A 22,842-nucleotide genomic window follows, 5' to 3' on the forward strand; every position below is an offset into this window, starting at 1 on the left:
TATAATGTTATTGCCTCCAAGAAGCATGAAGAGCAGCTCAAAATTACAGGAAGCACTGTCTTCATTGAAGCATGAAGCATTATTTCCCTATTTGTATCTATCTAGTTTAACACACCAAGGCCCTTAATAGTCTTATTTGCAGAAAATCTAGGAAGATATGGGGTGTTTGTGCCATAAAATATTCTGTCTTTCTCCAAAAATTAAATCCACAAAGACATAAAGTATTTACCAAAAAACACAAAAACCTCCACTAAAATTTGCAAGAGGTATGATATTGATAATTTTAATGTTTTTAAAGGTAGCACTGAAGCATCTTTGAGGTCAAGAGTTAAGTCCTATTCTGAAAGGTTCTGAGTACTTTAGCTCTGTATCTCAAACATATTTCTGTACCACACACTACTGCAGGTATGTGAGTAGTGTCATCAAAATGACTACATGAGATCTTCATGGCAGAGGTTGATTGGATAAAAAAAATGTGCCTAGCATCAATCAGCAAAACAAAGAATGAAGTCTTGACATTGATTCAGGAGATAAATAATTGATTTTTTTTTCAAAACAAATAATGTACAGATGCTGACATTCACATGCTTGACAAGTAAGAGGTTCCTTAAATTGACTTTTCTATAATTATCTGCTCATTACACTTGCAGTATACATATTGATGTTTATATACTTCCATACTTCAAGCCATCTTTTTTAGACCTACTAATACAGCTTTCAAAGTTTCAAAGTTGTTTTCTGGTCTCAAAGTGAAATCTTGACTCCATTGAAGTGAAGCACGGGTGTTAAATGGAAATGGGATGCTATGCCCTGACCTTCAAAAGTGCATGAATGATATGGTTTCATAAGGAGTAACCTTCTTAGGGCTTCAGGAGACGTGGATCTATCAAAGGATTTTTGGAAGATGATTAAGAGTTGAAATCTCTGCTGTCTGCGGATGGCATATTTCCAAGGTTGAAAACATATCCAAAGATTTCATTATAAAATTCTCTTTTAGGAAGATGTGTCTCATTGGAAAACATGTCTGAAGTATTTCTGTTTTGCTGCATCATTAACTATGTGACATATATCATCGAGATGTCCTTTGTAAAGCTTTTAGGAACTCCTCCACCCTCCTTTTAGCATTTCTGTGGTCTGGTTCAGACTATTCTCAGGTAGATGTTATTGCCAGAGTATCATGCAAGATGAAGGTCATGCGTAAAACTCTACCTTGATATAGAAGAGTTGCCAATCTGATGGAATTTCTGAACAGACACGTCCACAGTTTATAAAAGCAAACAGTATAGGTCAGATTCTCATACTTGGATTATTTCAAGTCAGACTGTGCCAATGGGTATAAAAGTAGGCAGCCCAGCTCAGATTTGGATTTCAGTGTGAATACCATACAAGTAAATTCCCATGAGAAAAAAAAAAAACAACAACACGGAAGAGTCATCTCCCTGCAGAGTTTAATTTTTCAAACCTGAAAGACATCTTTAAAAGGCAGTATATTTTTCTTGTATCAGATCAGTATGCATTATTTAATAAATTCACTAATTTATTAATTTATTTACTTGCTATAGACTTTAAGTTGGTATTCATCTTAATTGATTGCCACAAGGAAAATTTGTTCAAGTTCTTTTTGCCAAATCTGAATTCTGTTCTGCTGCTTTCACATTTGTTGCCTCATATGGTCTAAACACTAAGTTCTGCAAATGGTTATATAGGTTCTGAACCATAGAGGGAGAATGATGAGATTTTGCAAGCAAGCTCAAAGGAGTCTGAACAGAAGACTGCAGAACTACATGTCTCCTGAAATGGAAATATGCATAAAAAGCCTATTGTTTGCCTGGATGTGCTGGATTCTGCTTTTCATCAAATAATCTAAATGTAGCTAAATAATTCACTGTGTAAAAAAAAGCCAACAAAATTGACCCAATATCCTTCTCTTTTTCCTTTGGCAGATTTTCCTACATAGGTCTGGCTGTTAATAGGGGTTTCCATTCATGCTCACAATGTTTTCCATAGCATGGCATCTCAGTAAAGTGGAAGGCATATGACAATTTGGCTTTCTGGCTACGGCATGCCAGCATGGCATCCCTCAATCAAAAGCATTGAGTGACATGCCTTTCTTGCACTGCTGGGCATGCAATGTGCCACATGTCAAAAAATATTGCTGCCCCTTCCCTATTTTGTATTATCAGATTCCTTTATGTTGTCTTGTTTTCTTCCACAAGCTATTAAATCTAATGGAAGATATTTTATTTTTAGACTGGCCACAAGGACTGCGTAAATGCTTTTGCTTATTTAACAATGTGCTCATCACGGGCACGCTCTGTGCTCCGTCTGGTAAAGTCCTTTGCATGAAATCACCCACGGGAAATAGCCCTAAGCACAGTGGAACCTGGAAAGCTTATCTTCGAGCAGGGGAACTCTTGAATTACATCCTGCTGGCATATTTACTTGCGTGAGTCCCCTTACAGTCAGCCAGTTCTAGCTGTCACTCTGGCCTCTGGATACTGCTGGAAAGTGGTATTCTGAGGTGGAACAGAACTTTGATTGTTCTAGTTATGTATTAGCCAATCCAAACAGCTGGTGAGGTCCAGAGCTGGAGAGTAACATTTCTCCTATGTATGCATCCTGTGCCCTGGGTAAAGCCACTTTCCAGACTCTGAGCCATTTTCCAGACTGCTTATTCTTCTCTTCCTAACCCAAACAAAGTGGCTTTGACTTCAGGCAAGGTATTCCATATGTGAAATGAACTCGATTATGTCTTTGTTTGCTGGGCAGAAGCAAACACTACATCTGAATTGCAAATCCCTCAGAAAGTGCCCTATTGTTAAAGCATGTTAATTAGTACTGGGCCTCTATTTCCATATTTCATTTAGGAGACAAAAGAGGATAAAAGTCCTCTTTTGGATGAACACTGCCTGCTTTCTCAGGTATCAAACAGGACTACTATGTTTTATTTATTCAGACACACGTTTCGAAGTAGACTGTGGTCTTGTGATTGGGTATCAGCTTCACACAAGGGTATGTCTACAGCTACTGATTGAAGCAAATAGTTTTACTTCTGGTCACCTCATCCCACTGTATTTTTCTTATGTTAAAGGAAGATTTGCTGCAGGTACTTGTCTACTTTGACTGTGCAATTTTATTATTGCAACAGAGAAGTTTGACACAAAGATTGCTACTGGAATTGGATTTTAGTACTTTTTGATATTACGTATTTACAGATAATGTGGTGATTGATAAGAAGCTGTCTGGCAACTATCTGTCAAAGCTAAAATATAATCAGCATTCTTTAATCACTTTCCATTCTATGTCACTTTATACTTGACAACATCCTCACATTAAATGTGCTGTATTCCAGGATGATTCTATATGGACAGTTTAAGAGAAGCCAGGTTTAGAGGTTTAGCATTTATTCAGCCTGTACTTGCGCTTCATCTTGCAGTCTCCAGTTGATGCTGAAATCACTTCTACCTCAAAGAACAAAATCAGAACACTTGGAACAAATGTACAGCTTTGCTTCTGCAAGTAAAATCACAAATAATCACAAATGTTTTTATTAGTACTATTTAGATGGAACCACTAATGCTGCTGATGAAATCTGCCATTTGCTTTGGTCACATTGATTCAGTTCCCTGATCTTCTTACTTTCCCTTTCCTGGTTTCTCAAATCTTTATGTTTTTGATAAAAGAAATATCAAGTTGCTATGTCTTATATTGTTGCCACTGGGTACTAATGCACAGGGTTGTTCTTGACCAAGTGCAACCTTCTTATTAAAGCTCAAAACAAGGGAACTGCACTGGATTTCCTGCTATTTTGCAGTTTCCTTTGTCTTCACATGTAAGAGGCTTCAGCTGAGATTCTTACGAGTGCCTAAGAGTTGCAGGAATACTTTTATGGCTGAAATCCTTTTTTACCCCAAATCTCCACCTAAAGAATGGATATAGTGTATTTTCTTTTCAGAACATGCTGTGAAAATACTTCCATTACTGTCATACTGAAGATGAGGCACTGCAGTCAAGTTTGCAGAAATCCTGATGTTTTTCAACAGTGATACAGGTTGATCTAAGTTTTGCTATTTCAGAGGCTTGTTGGCTCTCTAACTATATCAAAGGTTTAGAAAAAAGAAACAAATTACTGCAATGCAGGTTTGAATGCACTAGAAACTACTGCTCTTCTTGCTTGTACAGAGTTGTGAGCTTTTCTTAATTATAGGGGCCTTATGTGACAGAAGCATTTACTTCCTAGAGAAAATGATGTTACGCCAACTAGATGATAATGCATTTCTGTGCCAATATTGGATAAATACAAAAGTAAGGTCCTAAGGGATGCAAAAAGCATTTTAATGTGATTACCTTTTAATACGGATAAAACTCCTACATATTCTTTTTGTTCTGCCTTTGATGATGAAAGCAAAAGGAAAAGAGTAACAACACAAAGTCAGTGAAACACTGTGTTATGACTCAGTGTCTGGGGTTGACTCCAAGAACCCACACTGCTGATCCTACTATTTGTCACTTACATGTGTAAGTCAGCACCTTACATGTGCTGAAGCTGACTTGCTCTTGTGGGTACAACAGGACTAGATCACTGGAAAATTTAAATGTGAAGACTTTTGCTGTTACCATAGGTTTCCTTAACAGCAGATTTTGTAAAATCTCATGTAGGACAATGAAATGAAACGCTAGGGAAGCACTGACATGCCCCTTTTTCTGCGTCATACAAATCATGTTGCTTAGCTCTATGGATGGGCCTAATAAGCACTCCTTGTGTGTGCATGAAGTTGACTAAAATTCTCTCTGAGCCTATAATAATCAAGCCTACTGAAACTGTCTCTTTATACAGAAAGAAAATAAGCTGCTCCAATTAGAATTTCATGAGCTCACAAATGTTTCTCTCTACCAAGATAAAGTAGAAACCATTTGAAAAGGATTAAAGTCTAAGCTTTCTGAATTAAAATTGCAACAGGTGTCAACTTTACATGCCTGTCCTTGCAAACAAATGTGACATTACATTGATGACAGAGTAAAAGATTATATTTTCTTTTGCTTCAGAGTTCTTTTTTTTCTTTTGAAGTGAAAAGATGATATGATTTTCCACACCACTGTTTATAACTAACTTTCTATCATTTCCTTTTTTTTCTTTTTTCTTTTTTCTTTTTTTTGTCTAAGGAAGATAGGAGGAACTACATTTTTTAAAAGTCACATCAATAACGAGCACATCTTTTATCTTTAAAGGTGCTGGCAGGCATACTTCTTTCAATACTGTATAAGTATCTAAGATTTCATGAGTTTCAACCTATATTCTCTATATAAAGATGTATAGAGAATATATAAAAAAACTTTTAATATAGAGCCCTATATAAATCAGAAGCAGATTCCTAAGTGAGAGATCTTGTCCTAGCTTTCTGTCAAAAAGTGGGTATCTACTTACGACTAATCTCAGAGTAAGAAGAGTTTACTGATCAAGTTTGAAAAATCATTGTAGTGTAATTGAACAAAGTCCAAATTCAGTTATTTATTAGCCTAGCAATGGTAAGTAAACCATATGTGGAACATTTATCCTCAAGACGTTTGTGGGATGCAAAATATGATCAAATTAACCTTATCCTCTGTAAATTGGACCTTCTCAAGCTTTTCCCTGTACCCCGTCATTTCAAGTAGTTTTCAACTTGTGCAGTCTCTAAGGCACAGTTTTAAGTTCAATCTACTTTCCAGTACCGATGGGCACACAATCAACCTCACTGCAATTATTGCTGGGAATCTCTATGGTTTGCAAGACCTCTTGGCAGACTCTCAAGCCTTTAACTTGAGAGATGCAGTTTGAGGCAGCATTTAGCTTGAGATAGATAGTGATTGCAATAGTGATAACATGGACTGCCAAAGTCATGGGAGATTGTAGCGAAGGTGGCATTTGAAAGAAAAGCTTTGACATTCAACAGAAATGCAGGAAGAAAGCCAACTATCACCACTGTGATCATTAACTCTCCATCATTTGGAAAACAGCTGTTTTCCTAACCAAAATACCAATTGCTAAGTTGCTTGACGTGACAAATGCTTTCTGTAGAGGCTGAAATACCTGGCTGTGGCTGTTTCCTCCAACACCTGGCCATGTTCTACAATAGATTCAGACTGAATTTCAGCAGTTCAGCCTCAAACGCACTCCTTATTGCTAGATGTTAGCAGATGACACAGCTGCAGGGAATGGAGGATCCATGTTCTGTGCTGCAGCCTTTGGCAGAATGCAGGATGAATGGTCAGCAAGTGTGTGTGGTTTTGTACTCATCCAGTGCAAAGCTCCTTCCGTACATGAGAAGCAAGTGGAAAAAAGCAAATGGGATTTGACCAAACAGGAAGGAATGGACTTATTTTGTAAGCAACAGAGGCTGACTTTGCATAGCAACATGATTTTGCATTCCGAGACATTTCTCAGACAGCTACAACGTCTTTTGTAGCCGCTGACAGAAAAGTATTTGCAATAACCACTTGAGACAGAACTCTGAAGCCTGCCCAGCCTCATCCACGTGCATTTCCAACCACTGGCGCTGCCCTCAAACAGGGGAAAATATTCCGCGGGGCAGGGCACGCTGTGAGGGAGAGGACAAAAGGCTGCGTTCCACATCCATCCCTCTGTTCGGAGCTGCGAGAGGAAGGGAACGACCCCGGGAAAGCCGACTCGCCCCTGCCCGCCCCCAGCCCTGCCCTCCTCGCAGCCTCCTACCGCCCCCAGCCCACTCCAGCCCACCTCTCAGGGCGGGACGTGGGGCGGCGGCGGGCCATAAAAAGCTTCTGGGGAGAAAGAGACGGGAGCGCCGTGTCGCTGGAGCCGCGGGGGTGAGGGGCGGGACGGGCAGCGGCAGCATGGCTCAGTCCGTGTGGGGCTACGACAGCGAGAACGGTGAGAGGGAGCGCGGGGCAGCGCGGCCCGGGCTGGCTTTGCGGTGGGCAGGGCTCGGGGTCGGCTGTCCTCGTTCAGAATGAAATGCCCGGGTGAAATGGGGAGCCCCTGAGGGCTGGGGGTCGCAGCCCGGCCGGAGGCGTTGGTGAACATCCCTTGCGTTTCCACCAGGACCTGAGCACTGGCATGAGAACTACCCCATGGCCAAAGGACAGAAGCAGTCGCCCATCGAGATCAACAGCAAAGATGTGCGGCACGACTCTTCTCTTGCTTCTTGGTATGCCAGTTACGATCCCGGGGCGGCTAAAACCATCCTGAACAACGGGCGGACCTGCAGGGTTGTCTTTGATGACAGTTTTGATAGATCAGGTCAGCTTCTGTTTTGCCTTTGGGGGGGTGATTAGGAATGAAGGCTCACAAAGCGCTTGGAATCAAAGCATCCCACAACAGCTAGCCCACACAAATGAAGACTTTTGTGTAGGCAAGGGAGGTGGTCCCAGCACTTATTTTGGTGTGTCCTGCCATTTTTATGTTGTGCAAACAGGTTGGGCAAGGGGCTGTAGCTGCACAGATGGCTCTTAGCAGATCTAGTGGGGTAGGCTCTTAGCAGCAGCCAGCATTACTGCTAACTCTTCCCTATGTAACATTCAGCATGGACAGTCCTCAGATGTTGCGTAAGGTGAGAGAATTTCATCCAGAAGTATTTCATGCACTGGCTTAGACACTTTGTAAACAAAAAGCTCATACATTGCCATAGACTTTGACCTTGATTTCTTCTGTTTGGTTCCAACCCTCACAGTCAGGTTGATGATTGCTCTGTTCAGCCATTTCAGATTCTGAGATTTTCAGCGTCCCAGTGTATTTGAGCACTTGGACACTGCGTTTATTCTTTTTCAGAAAGACATCCCATCTATATTCATGTTCTTCTACATGCTTGACATCATCTTCAGTTTCCTCTGGCTATTTTTTCTACTTCTGACAGTATCTTTACTGTTTTACCACTAAATTACAAAAATCAGCCTTTTAATCTGGAACTTCCCTTGGCAAAAGTCACCTATAACATTTTGGTCTGACCAGCTATCCAAAATTGTGGTTTTACTGACTGTTCCAGATAGGAGAAATGGATGTGGTTAAATCACAAATGCAGTTACCATTACCTATAAGAATCTGCAGAGAGGTATTTGCTTGAATGCAAAAGGAAGCAACAATAGCATCTCTTGCTGTTTATGGCCTTTTCTTGTTGCTCTACTCTTTCTGTCACTAATTGTCATTGCACAATGTGTGCAAACACTTCTGTTCCATCTCATGCATACATCCAGTCTGGATGTCGCTGTGGGCAGCCTGGTCTAGTGGTTGGTTGATCATGCCTGTGGCAAGGGGTTGAAACTTGATGACCTTTCTGGCCCTTTCCAACCCATTCTATGGCCATTCAGGCCATTCTGTGATTCTGTGCTGCCTCTTCCTGCATCAAAAGTCCTGAACCCAGAGTTTAGACTTCTCAAGATAGGAAGTTCTTTTAAACCCTTCTCTTCAAATTCAGCCTTTTCAGTCTGTAAAAACTCCAGTGCAAATGTTTTGATTCTAATGCAGTAACAGCTTAACATCAGGGGAGGTTTAACATTGCATATTTTTATATAATATATAAAATGGTGTTTTTGTAATATATGTAAACTGCATGAATGAGAAGAATATAATCTGAAATCAGGTATAACAGTGTTATTTTTCATAAAATAAAGCAGATGAACAGAGCTCAAAGCCTGCAGTGCCTGTTTAAGCAAAATGCCACAGGCATTTGTAGAATTTTTAACAGTGTGAAATGCAGGGCTACGTCTGTATGTTCAAAAGGAAGCAACTGAATGCAGTTAAATGAAATCAGAGTTGTCATCAGACTTCAGTCACCAACAGAGTGCTATGAAAGCATTACTCCTTCTTCAAGTTTGCTGCATGCAAACAATATACCTTTACGAGCACAATCATCTACTTTGAGCAGCAGCTCCAAAACTGTTCAACAAGCTCTGGAAGTGTTCAGATTCTTTTAACTCAGAATTTGACGTTTGATTTGATTCTTTTCCCTGTACTTTGCAGAAGTCTGAAAAGCTATGAAGTGGCATTGTTATTTGATTGAGAGATCAGCCTTGCATCTCTGAAGTTAGACTGTTCAAAGCTAGATTCCAGAGCTGTATTAGTACATAATTCTGAATACAAAACAGACAGCAACAGTCAAAGTGAAATATGAATTCACAGTGCCATATAATTTGAAGACATCTCAAGACAATGCAGTATTGATCAGGCAAGAAGAAAAACAGCCATACTTACGGAAAACAGTTACTTTCTGTTATATTTTTTCTGTGTCAGCTTTGATGGCATTTGTATTGGAAACCTGTTGTTAGTAAGCTATATAATTAATGAAATACATCTGTGGTATTTTGAAAGGTTACAATCACTTGTTGTTTATTCTGATGAGCTCATTGTTTCCTGGACTGTTTCCTCTATTTACCATTACAGCTATCTGCTATTGTTCCACATTTCATGGATAGTATCCAAAATATTTAGGACACTAAACCATCTCTTGGTCATGTATTTTTGCAGTGCTGTAATATTCACTACTGATGTTTCTATACAGAGGCTTCAGGTAAATAATAAATTACGCTTTTGTTATAGATTACTTTTTCATAAAGATTGTATAAAATCAATACCACAGCACAAAGCCTGTGATAAAATAAACTGATTATGAAGCTATTCAGATGATTCTGCTCTGTCTTTGCAGATTCCTAAAAGCGGAAATGTTTAGGAGGCTGTTCAAGGAAGTGTCTGCCCAGGGAACTGTTTTGGAGAAAGTCCCTCATTTGGTCAAGAAGGGCGCAGCCCTTGGTGTAGTCCTTCCTGCCCATCCTGTAAATCGTCTTCCCTCCATTCCCTTCCTTCCCCATTATCTCTGTTCTTTTGGACGCCCAGTTCACACATTCGTTACCTGCTACTTTTACTAACTTTCTGCAGGCTGCTGCAGAAAGTCCTTTCCTGGAGGTTTATCTGCTTGGAATCAAATACAGTGTTTGACAGCTCTAAAGAACCACAGGAAAAGTGATTTCGAAAACACATATTACCTTCTTCTGTTGACTTCCATGATGGCAACAGCTGAGCTCAGTAGGCACAAGTCTATTTTTGTCTTATCTAATGGGAAAATCTTGCATGTTGAAAAGATTTATGTCAGAGATCTGCAGACCATTATGAAGTGCCGCTTCCATGTGCTGCACAGTATCTGAGCTCTGGAACAGGCCATTTGTAAGAAGCCACTGCTAAATAAGTTTTTAACTCTGGTATTGATTTAGCTTGTAAATGTAGGTTGAGCACCCGAATTCAGCTCCTGAAGGAAAATTCCTGCCTTGCATTGATTCCAGTGTATGGCAAGCAAGTACTTTTAAGAATGTGAGCCATGGAATTTAAGTCCTGTTTTTCCTGTGTTCAAAAACGAAGCAAGAAGAATATCTTGTGATATATTACATCTTTCAATGAAGGTTCTCTACAATAATTAGTAAGTTACAAGAATTTATGTATTAACAAACTCAAAATTTAAGAGGAGTATGTGCCTGAAACTCTAAGCAGTGCTTTGTTTCTGCCCTCCGTACTCTGTCATTGGCTGGGACACATGCCAACTAAAAAGAGAAACTGGAAAGTCAAAGCTTTTGGTCCGTGCTTAGCACATCTGTACGTATTCCAACACATATGATATAAAAAATAAATTTGACACCAGTGGATGCAGGAGATTTTAAATATGTTAACTTTGAACTTCAGATCTATTGTTAGAAGTTCAAACTTGAATGCAATTTAAGCAAGGTCTTCTGGCACTGCTGGTGTGAGCAGCATTATCAGCTTTCTGTGTAAGGAAACACATTTAATTCCTGTCTTAGGTAATGAAGGAAAAATACATTTGAGAGCTTATCCTATAAGCAGTCCCTACTCAAAGAAATTCCCAAGCTGAAAGAGCAGATGTGTTTTGAAAGTCAGAGTTTATTGCAATTACTGATATGTGGCAAGCATTATTTGCCTAAGAACATCAGAAAAGGTAGTTTCTTAATTTATTTCTTTGGTGTTTATGTCAATTGCAGACTAAAGGTATTGCTTGCTCAAGAATACTTTTCTAATTCATGTAAGCTCAACTTTCTTCTCATCCCTCACTTAAAAAAAATGGATTATTTTCCTGGAAGCATCCAAATATGCTGTTAACACAGTTTGGAATAACTGAACTTTAAAAGTATGAGGGTCTTACACTGTAGGTATGTTTCACAGCACTTTCGGATTCGATTCAAAGTTCTATCTGAACCATTTTACTACAGGCCATTTTCTTGAAAAGAAACAGCTGTGAATAGCATCTTTCTCCCTCTACATCAGGAACTGTAAGATACTTGCCAGAGGAAAGGGGGTTGTTGGGCAGCTAAGTTTTGATTCTGTGCTTGTTGAATGGCAGCATGTACAGTTCTCAATTCAAATAGCACTCATTCTGAGTTACACAGAACTCAGCTCGCTCTTACACAGTGGTGAGTATTGTGGCTTCTGCTGCGACCAGCTGGATTTACAGGAGGTGCTGCAAACCTGTAAGGTACAGGGTCCCCATTTGGTAAATGTGTGTGTGCCCGTGTTGTAGGCTAGCTCTGATGCAGGTTATCACTTGCAGTGCTGAGAGGTGGGCCGCTCACAGGAGCCTACAGGCTGCGACAGCTGCACTTGCACTGGGGTTCTGCTGATGACCACGGCTCTGAGCATGTTATAGATGGGGTGAAATATGCAGCAGAGGTAGGAGTTACTTTTAATAGTAGTGTTCAGCACTAACTGGGATTCGATCGTGCATCTGAGTGGATTAACAGATTAACCATTCTCCCTTACACAACTATCGTTTTTTTTCTCTAAAATCTGCTTTATTTATAATTTGTCCATGAAACTTATGAATATTTATCGTTGTGCAGTGGTATATGTTGTATCTGACAACAAACCATATCTTTGCACATATGCAAAGATATATGCACATATATACATAACCATTTGATTCACTGAGAAAGAGGTTTTTGGTTTTTTTTTTTTACTTCTGTAGGATGTTTTAAAAATATTTGAGACAAAATGAAACATTATTTCCAAATAAAAAGCTCTTTTTTTTGCTGAATTTTTTTTTTTTTTTTTTTTTTTTTTTTTTTTTGCTGTTAGTAATTTCTACTATAATTCGAAGTACTAAGTTAGTTTCAGGACGCATTACTAATGACCAGAACAACTGGCTAAAAGTACATTTTGATAAGCTGATGTTTAAAATTAGATCTACTTTAAAACTGATCTGGACTGGTAGAGTACCTTCTATTTCCTGAAAACTCTTTAAAAACTCTGTGTCTATTTTCAAGAAATGAAAAGATACTTGGGTTGTTTCTTATAATATATAAACAACCTTGCCACTACTGTCCAAAGTTGCTAAAATTAATGATTGTTTTAGGTCCTGAAGACTTCTTCAGTTAATAAATATGAATGAATTCACTAGTGGTGCTAGTGAATTACAAGCAAGTATTACCTTCTTTGTCCATCTCATCAGAGAATAAGCTAACAATATGTTCACAAAAAAAGACTGCAGTAATGATTTCCTACCGTAAATAACTCATCCTTTAGGTGCAGAGCTTTCAGGGGCTCTGTGCACCAATTATAAGAGTAGGTTCTGGCAGATATTTTACAGGATCAGTGTGCATAGACATTGCTGAGATGACTGTCAGTGCTGTTTGTTGGTGTATTCTCTTGTTCTCTATTCCTCAGCCACAGTCAAACCGCATTAGTATTCAACTTTCTGTGGCTGACTAAACAAGTTCTACTTCCTCGAATTGAGACAAGAGAAGGATGCGTAGGAAGTATAGAAATATTGCCAGAATGTGGCCAAAGATGTATGGCTACTCTACCTTTATCCTTAGCAATTATATCTTTATTCTCAAGGGAAAAGAAACAGCATTACATACTCTTTATTTTGTTGCTATTAGAGAGATAAAATACTGTGCTTAAAGAAAACTGCTAAAGATTTGCGTTCAGGATATGCACCAAAATCTGACTGGTTAGTATGGTATTAAGTTCCAGACATTACTTATTTTGTGATTCCTGAGGCACCAGAGATTTTTCTGGAAGGAGATACAGAACTTGACATGTATGATGAAAGTAGAAATGAGAAAGAAATGCCAAGTTAGAATCTCGATTGCTCTCCATTATGGTGTGCAGAGAGTAGTAAGAGATGCAAAGCAATATCAAATGTACTGGATGGAACCCAGTGCAAATCCTTGAGGTGATGTCTGCATAACCTGAAGGTCTAAAAATCTGCCTGTGTGAAGTGCATGTCAGTTGGTGTTTGGCACACTGCATGTGTGCATGTCACATGCTTGGGTTGAACTGTTTGTAGTTGGATTGAACGATGAATTTTTAAAAGGTATTTCCTTTTCTTTATGCTTCAGTTAAATGCAAAATGATGTTTATAGAAAGTGTGAGCACATGGACACATAGGGAGATACATTTTCATGTCCCTTCCTTTACTTGCTGTGTACTGGAAACTTTTCTTAATATAATGTAAGGTTAATTAATGCAAGACTGCTCTGTTGGCAATTTTTTGCATTTACAACTGAAGTGTTATTGATTTTTAGTTACATCTGGTACACTGGAATCCAAAACACGGTAATTTTGCTGGAGCTTTGAAACAACCTGATGGTGTGGCTGTTGTGGGTGTTTTTCTGAAAGTAAGTGACAAATATTCAGTTTTTGTATATTTTCTGTATTTTCCATCTTTTACTATTATTTTTCCCTGAACTGCATTATTTTACAGGAAAACATTGTAAGTGATACACAGGCTGGTCACGTATGTCCTTGGGCCCTTCAGATTCCGTGCCCTCTGACATTCAGAGCAAACTTCAGATGTCATTCATGACACTAGTGGCACAGTACTGAATGAGGTAGACACAACTTCTTAGGGCACTTGCTGACTTTGTCCCTGATTGCTGCTCAGCTCTGTGCTCTGATTTGTACTGAGTGAGGAGCACCTGTCAGCAAGATTATGTTGATCGATTCACTTCCTTGGTCTCCTGCTGGTCCTTACATGAGTTGGGAGCGCTCCAAAAGACTTGGTAATTGAAAGAATTGATGGTAAAAGGAGTTAATTGAATATTTTAACCTTGACATACAGCAGGTTAATAAGAATAATACAATACAGATGTTTTAAAATTGATTTTGTTTATAAACTTGGAAGGAAGAAGAAGGAAGGAATAGGAAGGAAGGAATTATCTCCTGAATAACCAAATTTTATCTGTTTTTAGAAAAAGGCATGGCAATAAAATCATGTCTTTTGCATACTGTCTTCATTCTTCTCAGATGCAGAGCTACATCAATGCTTTTGGAGGTGTGTAATGTCATGAACATAAGCAATAGAGTGACCCCAGAATAGGTTTTACATCAAATCTGATGTGACTGCAGATGTGCTGTGGAATATTCTGTGTCAGCAGAAAAAACGCAGTACTTCTGCTTTGCATTACAGGTTGGAAAAACTCCTAAACCAGAAATGAAGAGAATTCTTGAAGAAATTGACAAGATAAAGACCAAGGTATCAAAACAATACGTTGTATTATAAAGTAGTTGGAAAGCAACAGAAGCAGAAATTAGAAATTGAGATCCACTCTTTTTTGTGTTCTAGTACCTGACATTAGCACTAGAGGTGATAGATTGGACTTTGAAGTAGGACACTTTATTTTTCTTCAGTAATCATGTAGCTCTTCACTTATGTTATTATTCCTGTTGTTGTAGAGGATGTTTTTCAATCCTTGCAGGTGCTGTTGGTCTAGAATAAATAGATGCATACCTAAGGACAGAAGTATTTATGTACGTAAAACTACAGAAGAGAGTTCTTTACAGAGAAAAATCATCACCAATTCTATTGTTACTTGACATGATTATATGCTATAAACCTAACTCCTAGGTACACAGTGGCATTGTCCTTCATGATAAGCATCGTTATTCCAATGATGCTAAAAAAGAAACTCTTATTTTATCTGATTTTGACTACAACACCAGATCACTAGGACTCAGTTTTACAATGTTTATGCACATTTTCTTCCAAATTTAGAAGAATTTTTTGCCTTTACTTTAAGCATATACATAGTGCCACTGACATGAGGATCGAAGTCTGGAATCTGTTATCTACAAACTCAGTCTTATTAGTTTTAATTTTTCAGTCTTTTCTTAGTCTTCATATAAAATTCATTTCTTTTTCCTGGAGAATAGAGGGTCATTTTTTTTTTTTTTTGCCCTACCCTTTGCTCCTACTTTATCTACAAGATCTGTCTTGATACAGTTTCAGCATCCTCATACAATCCCTATGTCATTTTTTGGCCATTTACATGCAGAAGATTTACATGCCACAGGCGATAAGAAGCACTGTAGCACATAGTGATAACCAGGTGGTAGTGATAAATACTCCCTTACCTTCTGTCCAAGACTGCCTGTCTGGCAGAATTTGTGACTTCTAACTGAAAAACAGATACCCTACAGACATTGTATGTTTTACTTCTGGAAAAAGCAACATTCCAAGAAAAGCAGAGAAAGATGGGTACGTCTACAATCATCCGCATCTTGCGTTTTATTTCTTAAGGTTTTTTTCCTTCTTATAACATATATTTTACCAAGACTATTATCAGGACAGGTTAGTAGATGGTATCATCAGTGTACTTATCAATTGCTACAACACATTACAAGCAGAGGAGTTTCTTGGACACTGTGCTGTATTTACTGAAAAGCACAACTTTTGGGGGGTGAAGTTATTTGCAAACTCATATTGAATTTGTCAGGAAGACACGTTTGGAGTCTTGATGTTATTCCTACTGCCAGTATTTTGTGCAATGATGTGTGGAAAAGATTTCAGCTCCTCTGACTATTTCGTATAATTCTTCACGTCTATCTACAGAAGATTGTCATCACAGAAACAGAAATTAGGAAGAATTGGTTTTGCTTTCTTAAATATCAGCAGAAAACAAAATTTTCTTACTTAGTTCTTGTTCCCCTGCAGGGGAGACAAGAAAATCTGATTATACTGCTGTGGAGATATTCTCCTGAGTATCTGCTTTGGTAGGAAAGAAAAACTTTTTTGAGAAATGTTGTCTGGAATCGTTCTGGTGATATTGATCTGTAGTGGTAAGGAACTCAGGGCCCTGTACCCCTCCAGGGAATATTTCAGTTTTTTACTTTAAGTGTAACAGTGCCAACAAAAAGATTGAGAGCGTTGCCACAACAGTGTAAGTAGAGCATAATTTGGAAAGGAGTAAGATGCAGATTTGAATTCGTAGAGGTGAGGAAGAATGAATGTTGGGTAAATGCTCAGCCACTGTGCTTTTGGATAAAAATGCTCTTACTGGCAGTGCCCCAGTGCTAAAATTTTATAATGTTTATAGAATCATAGAATCGCTCAGGTTGGAAAAGACCTTAAAGATCATCAAGTCCAACCACAACCTAACCATACTACCCTAACTCTAACGACCCTCCACAAAATCATGTCCCTGAACACCACATCTAAATGGTTTTTAAACACATTCAGGGATGGTGACTCAACCACCTCACTGTGGAGCCAATTCCAGTACTTTATAACCCCAAATGAATTTTTTGAGGGTGTAGGTAATAGGAAAATACAATAATTGGATATGTTTTGGTCCTGCACAGTTCAGATTGTAATTTCTCTTTATTTATTTATGAAGTTAAACAGTTGTTAGTAATTTCAGGACTGATACTTGACAAGAAGAAAAGGAGGTTGGTCTCTGTCATTTATCTTTACACTTAATTACTTCCTGTATAACATCATTGCTGGTGTTCTTTTAATATGTATACCCCCAGAGTTACTGCAGAGATTTGTTTTTCCTTTCTGTAAGGGGAAAGAGGCTCCTTTTCAGCACTTTGATCCATCAATTCTTTTCCCTAAATCTCGGGATTACTGGACCTACCATGGCTCATTTACGACACCCCCCTGTGAAGAGTGCATCACCTGGATTCTTTTGAGGGAGCCCATTGAAGTCAGCCCAGACCAGGTAAATTCCAACTAGTTCTGCTAACCCATTTACTAGTTCTCAATAGTCTCAAACCATGTCAGTGTGATGGTTTGTTAGCCATATTACCTTGCGTTTTTTTGACAAGGAAAAGCTGAAGGCTGTGAGAAATGGCCTGCTAAAAGAATTGAGCTGAATCAAACTGTGAAACTGACCTTGAGAATCAGAAGACAGAGAATGCTAAAGAAAAAAAACAAAGTAAACATTTAGAATGAGATTACTCTTTTGCAAGGATGTTGTCTTTTAATTTGAGGCTATTCAGATTTACAGTCTGGATTATTTGTTTGTATTCTGTAAAGGTGGAGTAATGAAGAGGTAGCTGTTGTACTGATCTGACAGATGTATTCAGTCTAGCTAATTTTTTTATTCAACAGATGTGCAAAATGATGTTTGTAAGATGATTTGTAATTCAGGAATCCTGCTATCAGGATTCTAGATTGACCTCAGGAGTTGGCGTGACTATTATGGAAGTAAGACTCAAGTTCCATAGATGCTATTGTGAGAGAGTTTGTGTGCTGAAAATACAAATAACAAAATATTTAAAGCATTGTTGTTTTCTCACCTGGATGCAACATGTTTTACGCTCTTGTACTTTGTGAATAAAATATGTAGTAAGCCTGAAATTTTAGATTAATAATCCATTTGGCATACATTTCTCTGCCCTTCCCCCCAAAAAACAACTTTTGCAGACCAGCTATTGCATCCTCCTTCATCCTGTGCACCCTCCACAAGTGATCTGACTGAAGTTCAATTCCAGTAGGGCCACAAGAAGCCCCTACTCTTGTTTCACATTGTGAGTGTGGCTCAGGACAAAATCCAAAGAATCCCAGGCAAGGATCAAATGATCTGTTGTTCTTCAGGTGTGTGGATGAAGACTGTAAAAATCCACAGAAACCATGGTAGCTGGTGGGCTGCAGAGATCTCTACCAGGGGTCTTTACCAGTAATTTTAGTGACCATATAACAAAATTCCTCTTCTCCTTCAGTTTGTTCTAGGCATCAAGGTGCAGTTTCCAGATGAATTCACATGGATGCTTTCCCTTTTCTTCCTTGCAGATGGCGAGGCTCCGTAGCCTTTCCAAGAATGGTGAGAACGAGCCCATGTGTCCACTGGTTGATAACTGGCGCCCACTTCAGCCTGTGAATGGCAGGATTGTGAGAGCCTCGTTCAAGTAAAGCCCTGTGGAACCCGAGTGAGAAAATCCCTGCATCTTAAAGCATAGTTAGTTTTTGTCCTCTACTGGATAAAGATCTGTGTTTCTCAGCTTAAAATTCTGAGTAGTAAAACTGAATCTGTCTCTTAAATCAGAAAAAATACTCAATGCAAATGCAATTACTAATTTTGTGGAGGAAATGTGAGATACATGTGTTCCTTGACCACAAGTGATTTAGCATTTGTGATAGTGTCACTTCTCTGCCATGTGGTCTTGGAAAAAATGGGCTCGGTATCAATATTTGAAATGGATTTCAAAGGAAATGTCACGGAGGCAAAAAAGTGAACCAGCACTTCAGGAAAGCAGAAGTAGCGGCTGGATCAAACAGTACACGAACAGGTTTTAAAATGCCCACTCCCTACAACATCCATTGTAGAGATCTTCCTCAGATATCCCATCTCCAGTGTGAACATCCAAAGAATAAATTCCTGTTTAACATACCACATTTTTATCTTCCCTCTCTTGTTCACTGTTTGTTACCCAGGAATAGCATTCTCGGAATGCAAGTAGGCATATTCAGCTTTTGCAAGAAGAAAAAAGATACCTTGCTGTTATTATAGCATTTGCTGTCTTTGCCAAGTTCTGCTGCTGCCTATTGATCTTTCCTTGTTTCACTGCTACTGTTAATTCACCCATCCAGCCACAGCACTGCTGTTGTCGTGCTGCTAGGATAGCAATTTTAGGTTTGCTAAGAGGGAAGAGCCTTACTGCTGCTGCTCTGCTAGTATGTGTCCAGACGATGCATTTTTGCCTTTGATGCTCTGCTTTTTGGGTTTTTTTTTTTGGCATCTTAGTTTACATATTAATGATTTCACCCTTTAGGGTCTTTATTGCATATGGAGAGAGTCTTTGCTGATGACTCGTGTCATTTGTCTTCCCTACAACTGAAAAATCACTTAAGTGTTTGTTTACTGTACCTTTGCATGGTTGGAGACGATGTGGAATTTGTTTAGATTGCTCACTTTCTAGGGAGACAGTTCAGATGGCACGTATGAAGCTCCTGGATTCTCTGTCTTCCTCCAACTCATCAATAGGCAGCAGAGAGAGTTTTTCTGGAGATATTGCAACAAACATGTTCACAGCAATTTACATAAGTAATATGTCTGTGTTTGAAATAAAGCAGGGACACAAGTGCTAAAATGAGAATTTCCCAGTTATCCTTCATGACTTCACTTTTCTCCTTTGCTAGAAAAAAAGGTTCTCCAACAGCAAAGCAACAAGTAGGCAACATTGGCCAAATTCGGTTATTACCAGCACAATTCAATGAGAATTCAGGAATGAAACTGAATGTGGAGTTTGATCCTTTGTATTTAGAAATTTTGAATTGCTGAATTCCCATTGAGAATTAATATTTCAGTTTATTAGAAGATTATTAGAAGATAAATAACATTTATTAGAATCTTATTTGCTTAGTATAAAGCAATTTTATTTTAAAAACCAAGCAAGCAGAACTAACATATTGATTGAATCCTGTTTACAAATGTTCTGGCATTTGTCAGGTCAGTTTTTGATTTTAGATGTGCAACACGTGGAACAGCATTAATTCTAAGAAACTCTTAGGTCTTTGAACTGTACATCTCAACACAAAAAATGTTTCTACAGAAAGCTCATAAGCAACTTTCTGTTTTCTACTGCACTGTCTTACATGTAATTTTTTTTTTTTTCACATATCCATATGCAGTTGATCTTAGTGTTCAGAAAATTTCTACACAAATAACTGAGACAAGAATTTGAGCCTTTCTACCTTAAAACCTGTTGACTGTGATGTTTTGATTTCTTGTTATTGGAGCAGTAAAACAGGATTAGTTGTCTGCACTCCAAATAACAGCTTTTGTGTCTTCAGAGAACCAATAAATTGACTTACATAAGAAACTGATTTTTTTTTTTGTTTTATTTCTAATAGTGAATGATGATAGAAAGTAACAAGAACTTACTAGAAAGCCTTGCTACTGTTCTCTTTGATACATATGCTCATATTATAAGGATGGACAGACATTCTAGCAACTACCTTTTCATCTGTTACAACTAGTTTTAATTTCTCAACGTGATTTCTGTAGAACCTATCAATCAGATTCTCAAAAACAGGAGACATGAAGTAGAATGCATTTTACCTCAGAACAAAATCACTTATTCTATGTTTTCAGGTACAAAAAAGTGTTAGTTGTTTTTTTTTTTTTTTCTTGCCTGTACACAAATATTACACAAATATAAGATCATAGATTCATGTATGAATATCAATAACTTGAACTTTAATTGTGCATTCTTGCAAGTATGTTGATCACCAAGCTGAATATTTATATCATTTTGAAAGTTCCTGATTCATTCATACTTTCTGAAGTACACGAAGTAAAACTTCTAAAGTGAAATGATGTCTTAATTGCCCTGGCGCTGTGCAGTTGCTACCCACACATTAGATGACCTTTATTTGCATGTTTCCTCTGCTGCTTTTTGACTGGCAGAATAGATAGAGATGTATCAACTATTGCAAAGCAACTGTGGTTCAAACAGCAAATGTGTTTTTATGTATAGGCACAGAGGAAAACCTGTCTGAAATTTAGACTATTCCTCCTTGCATCTGCTCTTACTCCATTCTTGAATTTATTGCTACTGAAGATTGTCAACATCACTGCAAATGTGCTTTAGACTTTGTCATGTAAAACACACATAGTTTTGTTCCATTACATTTCTTGCATTCATGAACAGTATTGGTACTGATAGCGTCAATAACAAAATAGTAATGTTTTGCTACCTCATCTATTTTAAACAGAGGAAAAAAGCCTCTGGGCACCGATGAGATAAATAAATTGTAAAAATTCTCCTAATCAGTGTGGTGCACTAAATCCTTCATTACTTTTATGCATACAATGCATATATTAGTTTCAGCAGGGCAGGCAAATGATTTAAATAAATTACCATCTCAGGTTTTGACAGACTAAACTCTTGCAGCTTCTCACACATCACATAAGCAAATACTAGAGAATTAGAAGCTTACTCCTACCATTTCAAAGCTTTTTCTTATTGACTGAAGTAATTTCCCACTAGCTGTGATCATTTTTTAGTCAGTTGTTCATAAATGAGCTGTAAATTCCTGCTGTGACCCTAAGTATACAAGCAGTTATGGTTATGTGTTTCTACTGCAAAATGAAAAGAATATAGATTATTTTTACTGAATCTCAAGGAGAGATTCCCACATGTGCTTGCTGCTGTTTATCATCTGAATAATTAGAGTCTAAAAAAGTTAATTTTGTCAGTGAGCCTAGCAAAATAAAATGTTTCTCCCAAAGTCTTTTGTCCACAGCAAGTGAAGCTACACAGTGTGTGTTCCACCTCATCTATCTGCCTTTCTTCTGCATTTATTCAGATCCCTGTAGTGCACATGAAAGCAGATAAACTACCTTCCATGAGGTGAGAGGTTGCACACATTAGTATGAGCTGCACTACAGTGAGTACTTATATATAGGCTTATTCCTTAGCACAGTAATTTGCCTGCTTACATTTCCTGTGAAAAAGAAGTAAGTTATATAATCATTGCAGTACAGGAAAGCCTGTCTACTGTAACTGGTTTGTAGGAATGTTCTTGTGAAGCATCCAGCAATTGCCTCTTATATTGATTCACTGTGTGCTCAAGACTGCAGGACCTACCTCAGAAGTGAGCAACCAAGATGTAGGTGTTGGGAACTGGAAAAAGTAAGGTCTCCTACCTCTCTTTTCCTTAAAAAGCACCACTAAAAAACTCTGAACCCCTGAAGTGAGGCTTATAAGTTAGAAAAACTAATTTTTTTAAAATAAACAAAATGATACCGCAAGTATCTCAAATCAGAACAGTGTCCCTCTTAGGAAGGTATTTTCCTTCATGTTTGCCTTCTGTCCAGGAATGTCTATCTGATACAGTAAGTTGCCATAAATGCCAATCAGCCCCATGTTTCTCCTTTGGAAGCCTCATCCCTTTGTCACACCTGATGCCTTCTGCAGAGCAGGCCACCTGGATGCTGAAGGTCCTTTGGGAGGCTGCCAGCTGCCCTCCACAGATGCTTCCCGTGTCGGGACTCACTGTAAAGCAGTATTATCTCTTCCACCCACAGACAGCATGGATCAGCTGGAGCAAGTAAAATACACAGTCTTTCTGCCTGCAGACAACCCACCAGAAAAGATGCAGGCATTATGTGAAAACAGTCATTACAGCAGTGCTGAAAAACTCAGAAATGAATGCCAATGCTATCAATACAGAAGCAGTTCTGCCTGTGTTACTACCTAGGTCACAGGGAGGACTCTGGGGACCTTGGTACTATTGTACAAAAAAGAAATAACACTTTATATACATCTCACTTCACAGTTGTGTAAGAGAATGGGGTTTTAGCATTAATGCAATATCAAATTTATACTCATATTTTTTATCTATATCTCCTATCTATCATCCTGTAGCCTGTTTTTCTGAGTATATCTCTCTCTGTAGAACTTAATGCTAACAGATAACCTAGAGGAAGACCAAAATATTGCTGTGTTTTCTTACAATACAATGTATTTCCTTATCATCATTATTCAGAAGTCCTTTCAAGTTTTTTTTTTTTTTGTCTAGACTTTCTAATATTTATTTTCCATAGTCCACATGGTGGAGCTAGTTCCTCAACATTCACAATTTCTGATACCACTTGCTA

At 38.3% G+C, this 22,842-nt stretch overlaps 1 protein-coding gene and 1 long non-coding RNA gene across 4 annotated transcripts in view; one reads left to right on the top strand and one right to left on the bottom strand.

The window, feature by feature from the left end:
- The window catches only part of LOC122179155, a 26,930-nt gene extending 17,681 nt beyond the window's left edge, over positions 1 to 9,249 (bottom strand). The window contains exon 1 of the long non-coding RNA XR_006178552.1: positions 9,206 to 9,249. This is a non-coding gene — a long non-coding RNA (uncharacterized LOC122179155). The remainder of the gene's footprint in view (positions 1 to 9,205) is intronic.
- LOC122179154 (carbonic anhydrase 3-like) lies at positions 6,718 to 20,059 on the top strand. Of its 3 annotated transcripts, none has more exons than XM_042869855.1 (7): positions 6,718 to 6,889; positions 7,061 to 7,258; positions 11,562 to 11,680; positions 13,540 to 13,632; positions 14,424 to 14,489; positions 16,801 to 16,956; positions 18,030 to 20,059. In XM_042869855.1, the coding sequence occupies exons 1-7, from the start codon at positions 6,853 to 6,855 to the stop codon at positions 18,147 to 18,149; spliced, it is 789 nt and encodes a 262-aa protein (XP_042725789.1). In that variant the 5' UTR covers positions 6,718 to 6,852; the 3' UTR covers positions 18,150 to 20,059. The 3 variants fall into 3 exon arrangements, with proteins under 3 accessions (XP_042725789.1, XP_042725790.1, XP_042725791.1); XM_042869856.1 differs by having other exon boundaries at positions 7,061 to 7,166; XM_042869857.1 differs by lacking the exons at positions 6,718 to 6,889; positions 11,562 to 11,680 and having other exon boundaries at positions 7,154 to 7,258.
- Positions 20,060 to 22,842: the final 2,783 nt, after the last annotated feature.

The sequence above is a fragment of the Lagopus leucura genome, unplaced genomic scaffold, assembly GCF_019238085.1.
Source record: "Lagopus leucura isolate 7727_CA_CO unplaced genomic scaffold, USGS_WTPT01 Super-Scaffold_100002, whole genome shotgun sequence".
Lineage (NCBI taxonomy): Eukaryota > Metazoa > Chordata > Aves > Galliformes > Phasianidae > Lagopus > Lagopus leucura.